The 20,650-nt window shown below is 45.2% G+C and overlaps 1 protein-coding gene and 1 non-coding gene across 3 annotated transcripts in view; one reads left to right on the forward strand and one right to left on the reverse strand.

Annotated features, from left to right (window-relative positions):
* Mettl16 (methyltransferase like 16) overlaps positions 1 to 7,695 on the forward strand; it is a 47,163-nt gene extending 39,468 nt beyond the window's left edge. For both annotated transcript variants that reach the window (XM_036197902.1, XM_036197903.1), the window contains exons 9-10: positions 5,606 to 5,779; positions 5,909 to 7,695. In XM_036197902.1, coding sequence (XP_036053795.1) covers positions 5,606 to 5,779; positions 5,909 to 6,508 — 774 coding nt within the window. In that variant the 3' untranslated portion in view covers positions 6,509 to 7,695. The remainder of the gene's footprint in view (positions 1 to 5,605; positions 5,780 to 5,908) is intronic.
* LOC118590464 lies at positions 2,870 to 2,976 on the reverse strand. The gene has a single exon (XR_004945766.1). It is a non-coding gene; the product is annotated as a U6 spliceosomal RNA (small nuclear RNA).
* Positions 7,696 to 20,650: the final 12,955 nt, after the last annotated feature.

A 20,650-nucleotide genomic window follows, 5' to 3' on the forward strand; every position in this document is an offset into this window, starting at 1 on the left:
ACCTGACCAGGTCTTCACCACCCAAGAGAGCATGCGATCCCCCTTTCTCTTCCCTTTTGAGAGGTCACATAGGCAGACAAGAAGCACTGCCTCTATTGGGCCAGGGTAGTCTAAGGTCATTGGCGGAGGCAATACCCACTACACCATACAGCAGGCTTGTTCTGGGGCTTCCTCCTATAAGGACTTGGCCATTTTTGGTCTCTAGAGCTATCCTAGATGTTGCTGTCTTTGAGTCTTTCTCTGTTGCTATAGACAGAGAGGTAGATAGATGTATGTGGGAGCACCAAGGAATGGTTTGCAGATGCTGCCTTGTTTTTGAAAACACGAGGGTCAGATTTGAAGCTGAGCCAATTCTTTCTCCACAACTAGATGTGCTGCAGGGTTGAAATTGCCTCTGTAGAGTGTCCTTTTCATGGACGTCTAGACTGGCTTCTGGGCTGTGCAGTAGGGTACCAGAGGTCAGTGTTTAATTTGATTACTAGTTAAAAAGATGCCTCTGCTTTCCATAGCTTCATCCTCCTCGAATATTATCTTATTGTTTTCTAGACTGCTAGGACTTACACAGGAGATGGTTAAAATCATTGGCAATGCCCTTAGCTATCCCTGTGCAGACAAACAGCTGTGGGAAATTGGAGCAGCACCTGCTGCCCACTTTTTTTGACACTGCTGGGAAAAGCTGATAATGGACTTTGGCATTCCTCACAATAACCCAGAGGTGTTCTTATTTGCCCTCTTGGATGAGGGAGTCATCACAGATACTAGTGTTAAAGGGCAGTGTCTTTGTACAAAATCAGCTTTTTATTTATTTTTTTCAAAATCAGCTTACTTAGAAAAGGAATCTATGAGCCTCCCTCTCTCCTTTTTAGGGTATCTTGTAGCCCTGCATAGTTTCCATCTGTCAAAGTTTGCCTCTTGCTAGGGGTCTGAGATTCCTCCCCTGCTACTGAGTATTTCTCCCTCCCCACCACTGCAGTCCCCCCTAAGCTGCTAACAATGCATTCCCCGGTGTTCCATTAGCTGCAGTTGAACTGCTGGTGTGTGTGTGGGGGGGGGGGGGGGAGGAGACTGACAGCTTCTGATTTGTAGTAACCCAGCAACAGTTTCTTAGCACTGGCATCCTTGGTGAACGACTGCTTTCCCTGTGGGTAGGTCCAGGTTACTCTTGGGGAGAGTTTGGGTTGACCTTCCTCTTGATTCCCCTTCCTTCTTCTTAGACTCCCCCAGTCACTGTTTTTCTGGAAAACTCACCTGACGTTCCTCTCTTGCTCCTGGTGGGGTCGGGCAGGATTAGAATGCTGTTTCAGTCAGATAGGAAGACAGAATAGAACCGGTTAAGCAAGAATATTGACCTACTTCCTCACTCCCACCCTGCCATTTATCATGATGTGTAAGTTCCTATGGCAACTTGTTTTCATGTATCTCAGGCCTACTGACTTGTTGCTGTTGGTGCCGAATGCGGAAAATTCTAATTCAGTCAATTCTAGTGCTTACACTGAGCCCACTGCTATTGTCTAGACTCATTTTAGCAACGAAAAGACAAGCTACTTAATGTTGGTAGAATGTTTGTACCATCATTTCTGACTGATGAGGGCATGGGGAAGGAAGCAGCAGGTTCCACAGGGTGCTGGCAAGTCACTTTTAGAACCCCTTTCCCAGTTCCCTAAGTCGGCAAGGTGCTGCTTCAGGCCTGCTTTGCTTTCAGGAAGTTGATGTTGGTTGGGGGAGGGTGGAGGGTGGCACATAGCTGTAGTAAATCGTGCGCTCTTGATGTTGCTTAGGAACCCTGGATCATAACGCATGTGCAGGGCTGGAGAGATGGCTTGGCGGTTACAGTTGCTTCTTACTCTCAGAGGACCCAAGTTCGGTTCCCAGTACCCATGTGGCAGTTCCCAAACCACAAGTCCAATTCCAGGGAATCCCATACCTTCTTACAGTCTCCATGTACCAGTGCACTAAAAATAAATTTAAAAAAGAAATAGTTTGGGAAGTAGATGGATGCTTTAGTGCTTATCATATGTGAGAGTTGAGTTTTTTGTTTGTTTGGTTTTTAGTTATTTATTTAGGGGTAGGGTCTCACTATTCTGGTGCTGACTGGCCTGGAACTTGTTATGTAGATCAGGTATGGTGTTCTTCCTGCATCTTCTTGGTTCTGAGATTACAAGTATGTGCCACCACACCAAACTTTAAAATGGTTTGTGAATCAGAACTCTACCAGGCTCTAAATTAGGCTGTAAAACAGATGTAGTTAGTGATTAGGGACTGAACTTTGAGCAGAATCAAAGAATGAGCCTTGCTGTGGTAATAACAAAGAAATCAGAAAAGACAGTTTCTTAAGTGTTAGTTTTGTAGCAAAGCAAAACACAGCTGAAACAATGTATATAAAAATTGTACCTTCATAAGTGCTGAGATGAATGATAGGGATGAGGGCATTTCAGAAAAAGAAACAGTTGGGGCTAAGCTGGTCAGAAACAACTTTAGGGACCAAGATTTACCTGCTTGTTTCCTTGGCTGTTTATCCTAAAGAAGAAGTTGTTGAATGTTTAAAGGAATAGTTTAGGCCTTAAGCTGAGGCACAGCCCTGTGAATAGGTTTTGGAAGCTTTGATGTACTGCATATAGTTGTCGTTCTTATTTGAATACACAGTTACTGTTTCTTTTTCATTAAACCAGGAAACAGTTGTGTGAGCAGTAATACCAGCCTCTGAAAGGCAGCGGAAAGTCAAGCCCCAGTCTGATTTTCTAGTCCAGACTTTTTAAACACTTGAATATTCATTCAGCTTATCAAGTCTCTTGTCTTTTCCTCAGCCTGGCTACCATAACCTCTTTGTGCAGTCTTTATTGGAGAATCTTGTATTTTGTTTATTTTTTTTTTAAATATGGACCGCTTCACGAATCTGGGTGTCATCTTTGTGCCTGGGCCCTGCACATCTTCTCTGTATGGTTCCAGTGCTAGTGTATGTGCTGCCGAAGTGAGCACTGGTTTTGAATCATCCCAACAGTTTCTCCTCCGGGAAAAATTAGAGTTCCCCTAAGTCTGTTCTGGTCAGAGCTCCTGTCTGTGGTCTGGACATGTAGCTCAGTGATAGAATGCTTTCCTAGCATGCATATAGTCTTAGGTTCCATCCCTCACATCACAAAAATAACAACGTCAATACTTTCTATAGATATAAAATTCAGAATATAGATACAAACTTTCTAGAGTAGATGTAGAAGAGTTTCTGTTTGCTGTATTGAAAGTTACATATTAAATAGTAGAGAAGAATGAGTAAACCATTTTTTTTTTTCCTCTGAGTAAAACAGTTTGGCCCCATTTCAGCCTCTTTGTACTGTTCACACACAAGATCTTTCTCATAGTGATTGCCTCTGTGGCCATGAAATTTTTCCGAGGTGTGGTTTTTTTGTTTGTTTGTTTGTTTCTTGAGACAAGGCTTCTCTGTAGCTTTGGAGCCTGTCCTGGAACTCACTCTGTAGATCAGGTTGGCCTTGAACTCACAGAGATCTGCCTGGCTCTGCCTCCCAAGTGCTGGAATTAAAGGCGTGCGCCACCACTGCCTGGCTCAAGTTTGTTACTAGCGTATATATCCTCCATGGCCCCTTAATTGATTGGTACTATCTAATGTGGTAGGCAGGAGGATTGAAGATTCAAGCTCATCCTTGAGAGTTTTGAGACCAGCCTGGGTTATATGAGATCCTGCCTCAGAAACAACAACAACAAAATTAATTCAGTTGGGGAAAATAATTTTCTGTATTAGTATCTGTAATAAGGTGTAAACTTGTCTTAGTGCCAGGGACCTATAGAGTTGGGTTTAATATCACTTTCTTTTTTTGTTTGTTTTTGATTTTTCAAAACAGGATTTCTCTGTGTAGCCTGTCCTGAAACTCACTCTGTAGACCAGGTTGGCCTTGAACTCAGAGGCCTGCCTCTACTTAAGTTCTGGGATTAAAAGCCTGAGACACCACTGCCCAGCTAAATGTAACTTTTTTTTTGTTGTTGGTTGGTTTTTTGCTTTTGGAGACAGGGTTTCTCTGTGTAGCTTTGTGCCTTTCCTGGAACTCTCTTTGGAGACCAGGCTGGCCTCGAACTCACAGAGATCTGCCTGCTTCTGCCTCTTGAGTGCTGGGATTAAAGGGGTGCGCCACCACTGCCCGGCTAAATGTAACTTTTTAAGAGTATCATGTAGGGGTCTGGAGAGATGGTTCAGCTGTTAAGAGCACTGGCTGTTCTTCCAGAGGTCATGAGTTCAATTCCCAGCAACCACATGGTGGCTCACAACCATCTGTATAAAGAGATCTGGTGCCCTCTTCTGGCATGCAGGTAGAACACTTTATACATAATAAATAAATAAATCTTAAAAAAAAAAAAAAAAAAAAAGTGCCATGTAGAAAGTTTTAACTTTAACGGGATAATTTAATTACTATCGTGTAAATTTTGATGTTTTAAGTGGGACTCTAGTCCCTCTAGTGGGTGGAGTGTGACCTGCCTAAGTCCTAGGTAGATAGAAAGTGTAATGTGATTGGATTCCTGTGGCCTAGCTTTCTAGTGTAGTGTTCTCATTGGTGCTAGTATCCTTGGCTGACAGTCTGGGCCCAGCTTCTTCCACCCATGTGATTCTCAGTGTCCCTGATCATTCCTGGCCTGTGATTTTGTAAGCTGCTGTATTTCAAGCCTCAGCAAGTGTTTCGTTTGGTATGATCTCGCTTTCTTCCTGTCTGACCTGAAACTTGCTGTGTAGTTTAGGCTGGCTTCAAACTTGATATCCTGCTTTGCCTCCCAGGTGCTGGGATTAAAAGCCTGTGCCATCACCACTCCACCCCTGCCAAGCACTTAGCATATTTAAACTCAAGCAAGCTGTCAGTTGATGATTTTATGTTAGGCATGTGCTTTACTGCTGAGTTCCATCTCTAATCAGCCTTACTGTAGTAGTAATAGTAGTAGTAGTTCTTGGTGTGGAAGCAGATGACTACCTCAGTTAGTGTTCTTCAGCAGCCATCCACCTTGCTTTTTGAGATTGGGCTTCTCATTGGCCTGTGAGGCTCACTGATTAAGTGAGGCTGGCTTGGCCGGTGAGCCCCAGGCATAGTCCTGTTTTCACTGCTCAATGAGTGTGCTACCATAATTTTTTTTTTTTTTTTTTTTTTTTTAAATAATGTGGATTCTTGGGATCAGGTGCACATCTTCAGGCTTGTGTGACAAACACAAACTGGGTTGTCACTCCTGCCTGTGTGCAGTTCACTATGGGCCTGCTTGGGGCACCACAGACACACAAGGCCATCTAGTGCTTGGAGAGTGTCTATACCGGTAGTCAGAGCAGAGCAAGGTGATAGGGTTGAAAGTTTGTAATTGGAGTTTGAATCCTGATTCTGTCCTTACTAGTGGTGTGACTGAGCTATAATGACTTAGCCGCTGTCTCGGTTTCCTTTTTGTAAAGTGAAGGAAGTGGTAGAGCATTCTTCCAGAGCTGTCTCCAGTATTGAAAACAACACGTGCAAAAACCTTTGTGTTTCATGCCCTGTGGTTGGGACCGAAGTCCTGGAAATGTCCTTGCTAGTGCCCGTTACAGTGGACTGCATTTCATCGTTGGGATCGCTTGCTTCTTTTCTTTCAGTCACCACCAAGTAAACGAAGACGATTGGAAAAGCCGAGGAAACCCATTACGTTTGTAGTGCTCGAGTCTGTGATGGAAGAATTATCCCTCAAAGCCTTGTCACTGGGCTCCGAGACAGTGGAAGGCATAACAGTTGTGACAACATGGATAGAAAAAATTCTCACTGATCTGAAGGTGTGTGCCGAGCATATTGATGGAGTACTTATCCATAATGACCTTTCCGGTTTGTTTGCTTTCAGTGAAGGAGTTTGGTAAGCAGTGACAGGTGATTTCCTATAAAATTCCGATTTTTCCTCCACATAGGTCCACCATAAACGAATTCCTTGTGGGAAAGAAGAAGTTAGCCTTTTCCTGACAGCTGTGGAGAACTCTTGGATTCACCTAAGGCGGAAGAGAAGAGAGCGCGTGAGACAGCTCCGGGAGGTGCCCCGAGCTCCCGAGGGTGCTCTCCTCGCCTTGGAGGGGAGAAGGGCCGCACCCAAGGAGCTGAGTGGTAGCCAGGACATGGTCCCAAGCGCCCAGGAGAGTGCCTTGTGTGGCCTTGCTGTGCTGGAAGGCGAGTCTGCTGCTGTTGGTGGTCATTGCCTCAGCCAGGAGTCACTTTGCCAGGAGGAAACTCCAGAAGCCATGGAGGATGAAAGGAGTGAGGAGAGGGGAGAGATGGGGGTCATGGGGACTTGTAAAGGCTCTAGCAATGGAGCCCAGCATGGAGAGGCTTCTGAGAAAGGAGACGGCCTGGACGAAGCAGCCGGACGGTACCTGTTTAAGTGCCTAATCAACATTAAGAAGGAAGTGGATGGCGCCTTGGTTGAAATGCATTGGGTTGAGGGCCAGAACAGGGATTTGATGAACCAGCTTTGTACCTACATACGTAACCAAATTTTGAGGCTTGTTGCTAGTTAATTCTTGATTCTACAGTTAGAAAAGTGTCTGTATAGGGCTAGGGATATGGTGCAATGACCATATGTGCTTAATATTCAGAAGGCAGCCTGAGTTGTTGAGTCCCTAACATCTAACATCAATACAAAAAAACAATCTATAAAATAGCTTTGGAGGTAAAGCTCATTGGGAAGCCAGAGGAATTTCAGCACTGGTCCATTAGTGACACCATGTGGAATCATGTTATAAAGCAGAAATGCAGTTGAATGTGGTCTCTTACACTTATAATCCCAGTACTTGAAGGCTGAGGTAGGATGATTGCTGTGAGTTTATGGTCAGCCTATGCTACAGAGAAAGACACTTGTCTAAATAAAAAGAAGAAAAAAGAAAGCAGAAATGAATCCATTTTTAATCCTTCCCCTTTTAAAGATATTTGGAGTTGTATGTATAGTATAGTGGCTCAGGAGGAATTATGACGGATGCAACAGCAGATAAACTTAGGAGGAACTGGATCCTACTCCCAGTAGTTCATCTCAGCCTGGCACTGGTTCCGTGCGGCCAGAGGCACTGCTTGTGACATCTGAACTGGGTCAGTGCTGCCTAGAACATGTCCTTCACTAGGAGTTGTTTGGTGAGGAGGTTACCAGTGTTCTCCAATGGAGGCAGTACAGCAGAGCAGAGGTCTGGGAATGCTCATCGTTGCCTTCAAGACACCTGCTATCTCAGGTACCTAGAGTTGATTGAGCCAGCCCTCAGAAATGACTAGCCAGGGGTAGGTGGCCAGGCTGTCACAGAGAGACATCTTGACTAAGGAGAGGGCTCGTCTGGGAACACAGGGACGTAGTCCATTCCTCAGTCGCTGCTGTTCTGACATGGCCTGTGTCAGAAGCAGAATTGAGGAAGCAAGGTGTGGCTGAGGCACATCAACATGTGCTCCCTCCCTCCTCCAGCCCCCTGACAGTATTGTTCTGTAGCAGTTGTGCTGCTTTGTTAACACGTGAAATGGAATATGTTTGGTTTTTAATAGAAGACTTCAGAATTGGAAACTTCATCCTCTTTGAATCCTGGAATTGGGGGAAATATTTTCTGGTACTTGAGTTAGGTAAACGGTTGATATGACAAATGAGCAAGTAAGGTCCTGTGTGTTCTAGGTAGGGTGTATCTTTGTGGTAGAGCATTTACCTAGATGTATGAAGGCCCTGGTTTGTTTTGTTTTTATTCTCCCTTCAAAACAGGGTTTTTCTGTTTTACTCTGGCTGTCCTGGAACTCACTCTGTAGACTTGAACTCACAGAGATCCACCTGCCTCTGCTTCCCAAGTGCTGGGATTAAAGACATGACCCACCATTGCTCGGCTCCTGGATTATATTTTCAACAGGTATTGGTGTGGTGTAAAGTGGAGTCCTTGATGTGGCCTTCTAATTTATTGACCAAACCCTGGTGGATTTTCTGTCAACTTATCTGCGGCCAGGATAACAATGTCTGAAACACATTTGTAATAGGAATGCCGAGGTTTTCCAGATACTTCTGGAAGTCTCATTTTTGTTCTTTTCTGTCTCAGAAACAGTCTGTTGTGCTCGATCCTTGACTAGTAGCCTAGGGTTCTATATGGACAGACTCTGGTATAGGGCTTGAGCTCTTTGGCACCCATAAAGACTTGTGCTGAGTAGTTAAGCTCCCTTTTTGAAAGGTGGCTGTGATTAGCGGTAATTGGTGTTGGTGGCATAGCTTAATGGCAGCTGAATCAGGCAAAGTTTAAGGAAATGCAAATAGTGCAGTGAGGTTGAAAGCTGGGAAAGAACATTTTAGCTCTGGTTTTCCAGAGACTCCTAGGAGTATGTTTTCTTCTTCCCACCTCCTCCCCCTGGAGATCTGATCTATGACATAGCAACCAGAAACTAACTGAGGAAAAGAAGCACTGTTGTAACCCATTCGTTCATTTCACAGCACAAAGAGAAACCAGTGTTCAGGGCCGCAACCATGTCTAGATTGAATGCAGGCCTTAGATTGCCTATGTCCAGTAATTATCTCTGTCTGTGTATGTGAGTGCCGGTACCTGCAGAGGCATCAGATCCTCTGGAGCTGAAGTTACAGGTAGTTGTGAGCCACCTGATGTGGATCCTAGGATCCAAACTTGGGTCCTCTGCAAGAACAGTACATTCTTTTAACCATTGAGCCATCTCCCCAGCCCTGTTGTTGTTTTTAGTCATGGTCTTACGTATCTCAGACTTCATGTGCAACTGAGATGAACTTAATATCCTTCTCCTCCAGTATCTTTATCTGGAGTGCTGGGATCACAAGCCTGATTTATGTGGTGCTAATGATCTCTTGAGCCCAGGACTCTGCGTGCTGGACAAATGCTCTACCAGCTGAGCCATGTCCTCAGTCCCCACATCTAGTTTTCTTGATAAAATCTAAGGATCTCTGAGTTTAGTGGCAGTTAAATGCCATAATTCCTGGCAGATATTCAATAAATAATTAATAAATGTTTTCCTCATCATAAATTGGCAGATGTTCAATGATTTTGAAACAGAAGTGGCTAGAGATGTAACTCCATGGTAGAGCACTTGCCTAGCAAATACAAGGTCCTGAATTCAATCATTAGCATTACAAAACAGACACGCCGCCAGGAGGTGGTGGCACACGCCTGTAATCCCAGCACTCAGGAGGCAGAGGCAGGTGGATCTCTGTGAGTTCGAGGCCAGCCTGGTCTACAGAGCGAGATCCAAGAAAGGCGCAAACTACACAGAGAAACCCTGTCTCGGAAAACAAAAACAAAAAACAAAACAGACATGTCTGTTACCCAGGGTGTCAGCCTTCTCACAGCTATGTTAGTGTTTTGTGTTTTCTCCCAGTCTTTGGGTTTGTTTTGTTTTGTTTTGTTTTTGAGCTGAGGATCGAACCCAGGGCCTTGCACTTGCTAGGCAAGTGCTCTACCACTGAGCTAAATGTGTGTGTGGTTCATTTGGATTGTATTTATGTTGGAATTTTGACTTTCTGTTGACTTCTTGTTTGCTTGTTTAACTTATAAATTTTTTGGTAATTGTAATTTTTTTTTTTTTTTTAGATATTCCCTCCCCCCAGCAGAGGACCAAACCCAGGGCCTAAATCCCCAACCCCCGATAATTGTATTTTTTTTTTTCCACACACTTTTGCCCATTCAGAATGCCCGTCAGGCACAGTGTTGACCTTTGTTTAAGTCTAGTTCCTGGAGATTCTTAGAGAACATTAATGGAGATACAAAAGTTGTATCTGTGTCTCTTGTGTGTTTCAACTCTAAGGTTGAGACTTACTGTGGAGAAGGTTGTGTAGGTGTTAAGATAATGATCTTAGAATGGGGGGAAAAAAAGGTTGACAAGAGTGGTGTTCACAGTCTGAAAAACTAATGCTGTACCTTTGCATTTGAACATTATTTTTTTCTAACATTGAGATGACATTGAAAACATTTTAAAGGGACATGTTATACATGTGCTTTGTAATTGAAGAGAAGCTTTTTAAAGAAATTGGTTGCTCATGTGTCACAGTATTGAGTGGCATTCTGCTTACATGTCTGGAGGTCAAGTTGGTGTTGGTAGATTGATATGAAATTGAATCTCTGTGATATTATCTTAAATTCTGTTCTGCTCTCTGGTTGGCTTCTGATCCTCCGATGGCTGATGTGGGGACAGAAGCTGAACTTGTTTTCCAGAGGGAACAAGGTGCTTTTGTTTAGAATAGCTTGGGTTTTGTCAGTTTGGTTCCTTCACCCTACCTGTTGGCAGCTCTGAGGAGGAGGAGAAGTTTCAGCTAACCTTAAGGGTTCTGGTCAATTAATAGAGTTTAGAAAACAAAACCTCTTTTCCTGGTGGGAATCAGAACTTCTGATGTCTGACAGGAACAGCCAAATGGCCAGGAGTGGGACGATGTAAACATCCCACGCTGAAGCCATCCAAGCCATTTTGTTTTATTTTATTTTACTTTGGCTGTTTTTGAAGCAGGGTCTCATTCATGAAGCTCAGGCTGGGCCTGAACTTTCAAGGTAGCCAAGATTGGCGTTCACTTCCTGGTTTTCCTGTCTCCACCTCTGGGATTGCAGATGTTACCTTCATACCTGGTCTACTGTGGTGCTGGAGATTGAACCCAGGGCTCTGTTCGTGCAAGGCAGGCACTGTACCAACTGAACTACATCCCTGGGCTCCCCACTTTGAAGAGAAGGAAGTGGGTGCTGGGTATGGTGACCCCCACCTGTGATCAGCATTTGGGATGTGGAATGAGGAGATTTCAAGGCTGAGTTCAGAGTTGGTCTTGTCCACATTGTGAGTTCAGGGCCAGAGAGAGTTTGTTGGAGACCCTATTTCAGGGAGAGGGGGGAAGAGAGAGGCTGTGGGAGCCCCTTGGTCTTTCTAATTTGCAGCACTTTCTTCTGAAGCCACACGGGGGCACCTTCAGCCCTTTCAATCACGATCCTGAATTTCATTGTGAGAATGGGAATGGATGAATTTGTGTCTATGGAATTTTCTAGAAATACTCAGTTATACCCAGATAAGTATTTATGATGGTAAATTTTCACTTAAAAATTTAAAACACAACAAAACAACAAAGAAAAAATTAAAAATGAAGGTATATGGTAGAAAAAAAATCACTACCTGTACTTTATACTTTTTTTTTTTTCTTGAGACATGATTTCTCTGTATAGTCCTGGCTGTCCTGGAACTTGCTCTGTGAACCAGGCTGAACTCACTAAGATCAGCCTGCCTCTCTTGTCTCCCAAGTCCTGGGATCAAAGGTATGTGCCACTGCTATGTTTTATGTTTTTTTTTTTTTTTTTTTTTTTTATAGTCTCACCCGACCAGCCTTTCTTTTCGTCATATCTTTCTATTCTAGAATGTACTCATATTGGGCCTGTCCTTTAGATCTTTTTTTTTTTTTTTTTAAGCTTTATTTCAGGACTAGTAAGATATAGATCTCCTAGAGAAATGCATTTTCATTTTGCTTTGTATTTGATCTTACTGGCAGGCTAACATGCATGTGATGAGTTATTCATATGAACAGTTGTGAGGGTTCTGTCTTATGTTTCTATAAACTAGCTGGGCCTTATTTCTTAAGAAGGATGTTTCTGTATAGATTAGAGCATGCATATGACTAGCCCTGTATGGCTTAGACTCAAGGAGAAATGTTCCCTGTTTACTTTATGGTACAAAGTGAAGATCTACAGTGACCCTTCTACCCTGTTTGAAAAACTTCAGTTATTGCTCTTTGAGTAAAGACAAGTCTCAGACGTGCTAGCCAGGGGTGCCCTAAGGAGAGGGATGTGACTTCGTTGTTTCTAGGGAACTTGCTCAGATTTCATTTGCTGTCATGTTCATTAATAGAACATTCAGCTTTTACCTCTTGAAGGAGGGCATTACTGGTTTTGAATGATGCTAATCATCCCATATGCCTTGTGTGAATATCACTGTAATGTTAAAATGCCTGGCTCAGGACACCCATAGCAATAGAATTTATACATGCCTGAGATCCTATTCTGTTCTGGAAAGATCTGCTGTGACTCACTCAAATGACTAAAACAGCGGTTCATTTCTTTAATTGCTGGTTGGAACAGCTAATGCTGCCTTTGTGAGTCTGTGCTTTTACTCTGGGAAACTATGTTGTGACTGAATGAAGACCTTTTACCTCTTTGAGATGGAACCTATCTGCCTGTCTCAGTCCAAGCAGAAATCTCTGGGCCTCTAGGCTCTCCTTGGGAGGTAGAGGATCATGGGTGCTCCTTAGCAACAGGGAAACTGAAAAAGAAAAGAAGGTAGAGGACGGAAGTCCAGCTTCACTTGACAGAAATGCCATGGAGCCAATGCTTAGAAGAGGGCGGGCAGCATGTGCTTCAGGTACTGTTCACCCTAGGGCAGTGAACAGTGGGAGAGAGCCCAGGCTTGGCAGTTGCTCAGCCCGAGGTTTGCAGTGCTTCCCCCCTCCCTCCTTACATAGGACACCAGTCTGACTAGGCTGGCCTTGGGAGAGCTGAGGGCTACCCGCTCTGCTGAGTGCAGAGTAAGATACTATGTCAGTGAGAGAAGGACTCAGGATCTAGGGGAATTCAGAAACAGTGACACTTACAACCTGTCTTCTCTCCTTACTTTGTGTAGCCTCTTAGAATTTTCGTCAAAAAGGCGTGCCATTGGACTCAATTGAGAAGGTTAAGACATTGATTAAGGCTGTCTAAATAGAGTACTACCTATTGACCAAAAGTGGAAGCCAGCTTCTGTGTTATGGAGACATTAGGAACTGACCTCTGCTTTCCGTCTTTTACAGAGATTGTCTCATTTAATAACCCTCTAGGTGATGTGGTGTTGTTGTGTGGCGGCTGAAGGTAATGGAAGCTTCAAAAGCTTAAGTAACTTGTCTTAATGTTATTCACTGAGCAAAGGTACAGAGGCAGGATTTGAACTCGGGTCCAAGAAGATAAGGCTGAGCTCTATTGCCAAATCTAGAAATTCTATGACAAATAATGTACTTATGGTAAAAATGTACTTTCAGGCCCCTTTGCTCTGCCTCTGCAGGAAGAGACTAATTCCATAACACAGGGAAGCCAGAACAAACATGTGTTACCCCTTCATAGTTCAACACTTAAGGTAGTATCATTTTCTTGCCTGTGATCAATGAATGAGATTTAGTAAGTGAAATTACTTACAGTTAGTTCTTAATTTATGCCACCAAATCTTCACAGAATCTTGTATTTGGCAGTAATGTAGAAAATTAAGTAGTTAATGAAACCACAAAATAAAGTGAAAGCCCGTTGGACCAGAATCAATGTGAAATAACTGATAATTAGGTAATGACAATACTTAATTGTATAATAATAGAAGGGAGGTTTTGTTCAGTTTTAAATACTGCAGTTCCAAATATTTCACTTATGGAACTACACAAAACCCATGTACTTTGTAAGCTTGCCAGAGAAGGTAGGGCTGTCAAGAGAATCATTAAGTTCTCTTCCCAGGTTGGTGAGAGAAACTGTAGTTTTAGGAACCACAGATGTGAGGCTGACCCTCAAAAGGGATTATGGCCTTGAGGTTCAGAAGGAAAGCCAGGGATGCTCAGCTGGGGATTTGGCTGGATTCTGCAGCTATAATGGACCCCCAAACTGTTCAAAAAGAGCATCCTACTGGAGAGCAGGACCCTCGGGACTGTGGCTGAGGCTGGTGTTTCTTCCTAGTAGAGGGGGAGTCAGCCTGGTCTGAGGTAGGATTCCTGCTCTGTCGGACAAAGGTGTACCAGGATCCTGCCTGGTTGGCTAAGGGTGGGTGTGTGCCTGGGCTTCTTATTGGATCTTCATTTACAAGGAAATCATTCTTCCTCAATGAGACAGGAGTCGAGCAAGAAAGGGTGCACTCCAGCCCTCCCTCACTAGCAAGGAGTGGCTTGTCCTCATCTGCTGATGATCTGAGTGGTATCATGTTGGGTGCTCGGAGGGAAGCCAAACATCTAGGTTTATTTGAATCATACTTAATTGTGAATCGTGGTAACTCACTACTTTATTTAAAAAAACAAAGTGTAATAAAACATCAGTCTGTGACCTCCACCAAGTAACAGTTCTTTCTGCCTCTACCTTTCCTGATCTTTCTTGCTCACTTGACCTCTGAAGTGTGGTTGCTGCTACCCTCTTAATGGGGCCCTTCCTATTCCTTAATCCCCAAGGGTGGTATCATAAGTTTTCTTATGCGTACTTCTCTCTGTGTTCAGGCTGCTGGCACCCACCCTATGAGTTAGCCCCCATTGTCCTCTGATCTGGATGGTTCTGAACTTGGATTACCAGCCTCTTAGCACCTGCTGGACAGCAGGGTGCATTTAGATCTGGGTGCAGCGAGATGAAAAGAGCCTGTGCGGGGAGTTTTCAGGAGAAAGTAGAGTGGAAAATGGTGCCACAGGCTCATTTCAGGGGAAACCATGATATCCCAGAGAAAGGGTGGCTTTCCTGAACAGCGAAGGCAACTTTCCCTTCCAGGGACATTTCCCCTCCTGCCCACAGCCTTGGCATGCTACCACATTTCCAGCCTTTCAACAACTTCATTTTATAATTGTAATAAGTTTTCATATAAAAATTTAGAAAATAATGAATAACCTACAATTCCACTACTCAAATGAAATTCTTTTACGTTTTGTTGTCTTAGTGTGTTTGTATGCATATGCATTTTAAACAACTGTGGGTCAGTCATATTGTACATTAATTATAATTTTATGATCTTTTATTTAGCAGTGTATTGTGATTTCTTTATTATTTTTCTTTCTGAATAGAAGGCTAATAATCTGCTTCAGGGAAGCTGTGAAAGTAAGAATTACTTGTAAACCCCCCCTGCCTGAAGCCATCCACTGCTGGTTCTGTTCTGCTCCTTCATGCTCTGGTGTGCTGGAAGCACACTGTGCCCGCCCGGTTGTTCCTAGTTGGAGCTTTAGATTGTCCTGAAAAAGGTCTTCACTGCCGTAAATAACATCTTACTACATGTCTTGTGTAGTTTTCTTTTTGTAGGATAAATTCACCTGGAGTTGCCAAATATGAAAATATGCTTCCCCAATTTGATCACAAAAAAGGCTAATGTACATTTCCATGAATAAGTGGTTCTGTTTGTTTTTTGCCATACCTTTGATACTCTTAGAAGGCTGTTGTTTCTTTTTAAAGATTCATTTTTATTTGGGTCCGTCTGTCTGTCTGGATCTACATGAAAGTGTTGGTGCCCCAGGAGGCAGAGGTGGAGTGAGCTGCTGGCTAGGGATGCTGGGACTACACTCAGTCCTCTGCAACTGCAGCCCGTGCTGCTGGCCTTTGCTCTCCACCCCACAAGCTATTTCAAAAGTTCTTTATCAACTGATAGGCCAAAACAGTTGTTCCATTGTTCGAATCTCATTATGGGATTGACAAGTTCTCTTCAGCTATGTATGTGCTACTATTTCATGCATGTATTACTTCAAAATTTAGATTTCTGTCTTTTAACTATTGAAAATTGAAAATTCCCATTGTGAGACTTCCTTCCATTTTATCATTTCTTTCCCACCTTTAATGATGATTTTATTTTTTACAGTTAGGAATGTCTAGAGATAATCAAATCCATCACACAGGGCCTTTATATTTGTTTTATTTGCTTTTTGTGAGTAGGAAACTCCATTGTTCTGGAGTAGAAAATGATTGCTTAGTTTTCATTATTTTCATTTCACTTGTTTTATTTTCATTTTTTTCATACAGCACTTAGCAATGTATAGGATTTTAAGGGTCTGTTTGACTTCAGAAATGGCCAGTAAAGCCCCATCGAAGATCACTAGTGGGGATAGGGAGCAGGGCCGACTAGGGAATAGAGAGATGTACACTCTCTCACCTGACCCCACCCCAACCTGGAAGTAGAAACTCAAGCTAGCTGTGGCCACTAAGCTCTGCCGAGCAGCTCCAGCACTGCCCAGCGGAGAATTGCTCCAACTGCCCGCCTCCTGGGTGTGAACTGGGTGGTCAGCCTTTCCACAGGTACTGACTGCAGTCCAACCCTCTGCCTTGAGAGGAGTTCCTATCTCCCAACACATCTCCACACCCAAGTGATCCAGCTGGCTCTTGACTCACATTGCAGACTCCACCTCTCTTTACTCATAACGCTGCCCAGCCCCACTCCCTTGACCTGAATTAATTGACTCCCAGGAAGCCACATCCTTTCTCCTTCAAAGGACTGTCTGAAGTCCTCGTGCTTCTTTGCCTTTCTAGTGGATCAGCTTCTTCTACTCCCTAGCACCTACAGTTCCAACTCTAGACAAGACAGCAAGGCTTGCCCCTTGTCTGAAGCTCCTCGTTTCTTCTTGTTTCTGAACTGCATTTCTTTCTTTATTACTCAGTGTTCACACCCAGGGTGGTGCCTGGATAAAAGTCTACCCTTTTCCCCTGTCACCTTCCCAGGCCCAGTTAGAGATTCCCCCGAGGCTTTCTCACTCATGGACTAACCTGTGTTTGGAGCAGCACTAAGCAAAGTTAATGATTATCTGTTTCTAGCAATGGTGTGTGCACATGCATGTGTGCTATCTTCCCTTGTTCACTCACTTCCGGGAGACTTGGCAGACTCTGGACCCTATACAGATGGTACTTGCCCAGATTAGACTGGCGGACAGAGAAGGTGATCAGGCCACTTCACAACTCGACAGCGTGGTGACCTTTGGATAAGATACCTTTTCTTGGGGTCTTAGGCCCTGTAGTCACAACTCATCAGCTGTGACACCCAGTGAGGTAGTGCTGAGAGGAAGTACTTTAGGCAGAAGGAGAAACTCAACTGCACCTGTTTGGTGGGTGCTGAGAAGTGGGGAGGGGAAGTCAGACTCCTGGGGAACCCACTTCATTGATGACTGGTCAGATAACCTTGCAGGGTACATCTGTCAGGGATTTAGAATTATCCTGATGGCTTTGTTAAGACTTGGGTTCAAGAGGCAGGCAGATCCCTGAATTTGAGGCCAGGCAGCCTGGTCTGGAGTGAGTTCTAGGACTACACAGAGAAACCCTGTCTCAAAAACAAAACAAAGACTTGGGTTCATTGTTGCCCAGCCCTAAGTGCCCTTGATTTCTTTGGTGATTTGATTTGTTTTGGAGACAGTCATTCTGTAGCCCAAGTGGGCTTTAAAACTGGGAAACCATCCCTCTACTTGAGGTTGTAAGTGAGCCACCATGCCCGACTGCCTTTTTTGTTTTATTGAGCTAGGGTTTCTTTGAGTAGCCCTGGCTGTCCTGGAACTCGCTCTGTAGCCCAGGCTGGCCTCAAACTCACAGAGATCCACCTGCCTCTGCCTCCCAAGTCCTGGGATTAAAGGTATGTGCCACCACTGCCTGGCTACTGGTTTCTTTTTATGCTTTTGGAGAAATTAAGATCTGGGAGCCTGACTTAGTATTTCATAGCCCTTAGGTGCCTGGTGTCATTGTGTTATCCCTTGCTGTATCCAGTTTGGAAGAGTAAAATGAACCCTGCCCAGTGGGAATGTAGTAGTCAGTGCTACCTTCTCACTTCCTGCACCACTCTGCTTACCAAAGATCACCTGGCCTGGCCTATAAAGATACTAGGCCAGTTGTCTGGCACATGCTTGTTAAAGGGGTATTACCTAGTGTGTCCCTGGGCATAGCTGTCTGATGTCCTCTATCTTACAGTATAGCTGGCTGTTTCCCTTGTGTTAATTATGACTGTGAAAGAAAGGTTACCTAAAGCCACTTGTAAAAGGTACCAGGTCAAGGCTAAAAGGTTGGGGCATCTCTTGGGATCCACTGTGAATATCTGTATATTTAGTTCCATACTCTTTCCCACATCTTATTGTTTGGAAGTGTTCAACGGAAGTGATTTCACATAGCACTTGGAGCTGTCAATGTATGACTCTGTTGGGATGAGTGGCGAGCAGATAGGAAGTCAGCCAGTATAGACATGGAAGGAGGGTGCACTATGGGGTGTGGATTAGATATTGAGACGCACAAGACAAGAGGAAGAAGTTTGAAATCTTCATGAAAAGGTGCACAGTGGTGGAAGATCCTGTTGCCCTCTTCACCATCCTCAGCACGTAGAAGCCATAACAGGACTTGAAGAATAAGTATTAGGAGATGGCTGGTTCTGGCATCGTTCTCCAAACCTGCTAAGCTTTTGCTGAAACATCAAAAAGACTTTTTCTCTTGAATGAAAGTGCTTGCCAACTTATACCCTGGCTCCACCCATTAAAACAGGAAACTGAAACGTGTTAAAACAGCCCTCCCATTCACTTCTCTCTATTGTGCCTCCTTATAGGTGTCTCCCACTCCCACTGTTCACTCCTGAACTTCCAGAAACATTACTTGATGAGAAATTCTGGTGGCCATTTTTAGGCTCCTAAAGGCAACAACAGGCCCAGCAAAAGCCTTTCTAAATCCTTGCTTTTGCCTAACATCCCCTGGCTGCTGTACCAATGTGACCCAAATAAACATCATGTGAAGCCTGTAAGGCTGTTTGTTTTAAGTAGCAAGCATCTCCACTAAGCTCTGGAGCAGATGGGGTATTGGGGGCAAGGGAAAGGCCAGCCATCAAGTCTGTATTCACCCCACTTTCACTTCCTCTCCCCTGAGAAGTGCCTTCAAAATACTGCTCAGAAAAGTAATTTCCGCACAGAACTGGTCACTCACAAGAGTAGAAGCACTGGGCTTTGACCAGTAGAAAAGACTCCAGGTGTTGGGCCACTGGAGGAAGACAGGACAAGTGGCAGTCTGAATGAAGGCTATGGTGCTGGCTCCATGCAAAAATGGCAGTGCCATCTCAGGCCTTCCACCTACTGCATCTGTATCCTCTCCATTTTCTGTAGTAGGTCAGACCCAAGCACACCCAGAGCAGGTAGCTGACACCAGGGAGGGGAACCGGGTTTGAGCTAGCATCCCTATAGTCTTAGGAAAAGGCTACTTACCCTGTAGAGGACTGGGCTTTCATGGTTTGGTTTACTCCAGCTTCATGAAGTCGGTGACGCCAGACATTTATGGAAGTGGCGATTCATGCTCAGCTCCACATTACAGTTCAGCATACCAACATCAAAGCTCCATTCAGCTGTGCAGGGAGTCGGTCTGTCTCTAGGATAGATAACCTGAAGGGGAAGAGAGACGGCAGCCTCTTTGTTACGTGATCCTGGCTGTTGTGGCAGCCCTTGAAGTAGGCACGGTGTGGGTGAGTTGGGCTGTCAAGGTGGCCTGCCTCTAAGGTCTCAAAGGTTTGCTTTCGGGTGTTGTGTGGTAGAGCCCGAGATCCTGAAAGCACTGGTATGTCTCCACTCTCTCTGCAAAGAGTTTGAGGCAATAACAGGGAAGTGTTTATGGCTAGCGCTGGGACAACAAAATTGGATCAGTTCCATGGTGCCCATATTAGTCCGTTAATGGAGATAGTGTGGCTTCCACCAAAGAACCCAAACAGTGTGGTTGGGTTTTAGGTATAGGACGTTTCTGTCGTCCTAATCAGACCCCTCTCTACACAGCAGTTTGATACTCCCTCACCTTTTGCGGGACGTGGGCTACGGGACGGGGTGGTGAGAGACGCTCACACCTGACTTCGAAGCTTAGCTGCTCACGGCCCAAGGAGCAGTTAGAATCGTCCCTGTTCTGGGCCTCAGTTTTCTTATCTGTAAAGTGCAAGGATTTGGGCAAGCTGACTTCAAAGATATTTCTGATTGTACCCAAGGACGGTCCTAAGCCCTAGAGCCGGGATAAAGGCTGGCTGGCGAGCCTAGGAGAGAGCGCGCCTCCAACCCAAGGCAACAACCCCGCCCCACGCACAGCCGGCAGCCCGGGTAGCGCGCAGCTTCCGCCCTCCACGTTGTTGTTCCTGGTTTAGACTACGCCTCCTTGGCCTGGGCTGTGGACGCTTCGCCTTTTGACCACTGCTGTCCCGTCACCGCAACGAAGGCTGTCCTTTGCAATGGCACGTTTTCAGTCTCCGCCCATATCAGACGCGAGTGGACAAAGAATTTAGGGAAAGGGAAGGAATACTTGGTTTTGAATGGGAGGGTGATGTAAAGCAAGGGATGGGCGTGAGCAGGACTGCGGAATTCCCCTGTAGGCGTCTCACCCCATGTTCACCCGGTGGCCCTATCCGCACCCGCTAAAACGACCCTGCAGACACTGGCCCTTTAAACAGAAGGCTGGCGGCGCGGGGTGTCCATGTGGAGCTGCTCCATGCCGTGTTGTCCTGCCCGCCCATTGGCGGGCGGCCTGGTGATGTAGCCTAATAGGATGCGAACGCACTGCGGGGGGAGGAACAGAGACAAAATACGGAACGGGATCAGCTCTCCGGTCCCTCTGTCAGTACTCTAGTTGCTTGCTGTCAGCTCCGCCCAGGGGCGGATCCCGGGGGAATTGCGACAGACCGGACGGCTGCAGGATTTAGGTCGTGTCTACATGGGGCGGGCAGACCCCAGGGTCAGATCGTAGGTTTCCGACTCGTACTACCGCTGTCTCAGCTCACGGAAGCCCGTTCTTTCTCTCAGCAAGACAGACCTCGTCGTGAATGCCTCAAGCACGCAACCCCCGTTTAACTTGTGGCTGTCCGCGGAGCAGGGAGGGGCAAGGCGGGAAAGCGGAAACAGCGCGGAAGCCCGGTTCCATCTCCTCACCCCCACCCAGGCCACGTGTGCGCGCGCGGTGGGCGGGGCTATCCCTGGCGCGACCCCGCCCTCAGCGAGACGCCGC

Source organism: Onychomys torridus, chromosome 8, assembly GCF_903995425.1.
Source record: "Onychomys torridus chromosome 8, mOncTor1.1, whole genome shotgun sequence".
Lineage (NCBI taxonomy): Eukaryota > Metazoa > Chordata > Mammalia > Rodentia > Cricetidae > Onychomys > Onychomys torridus.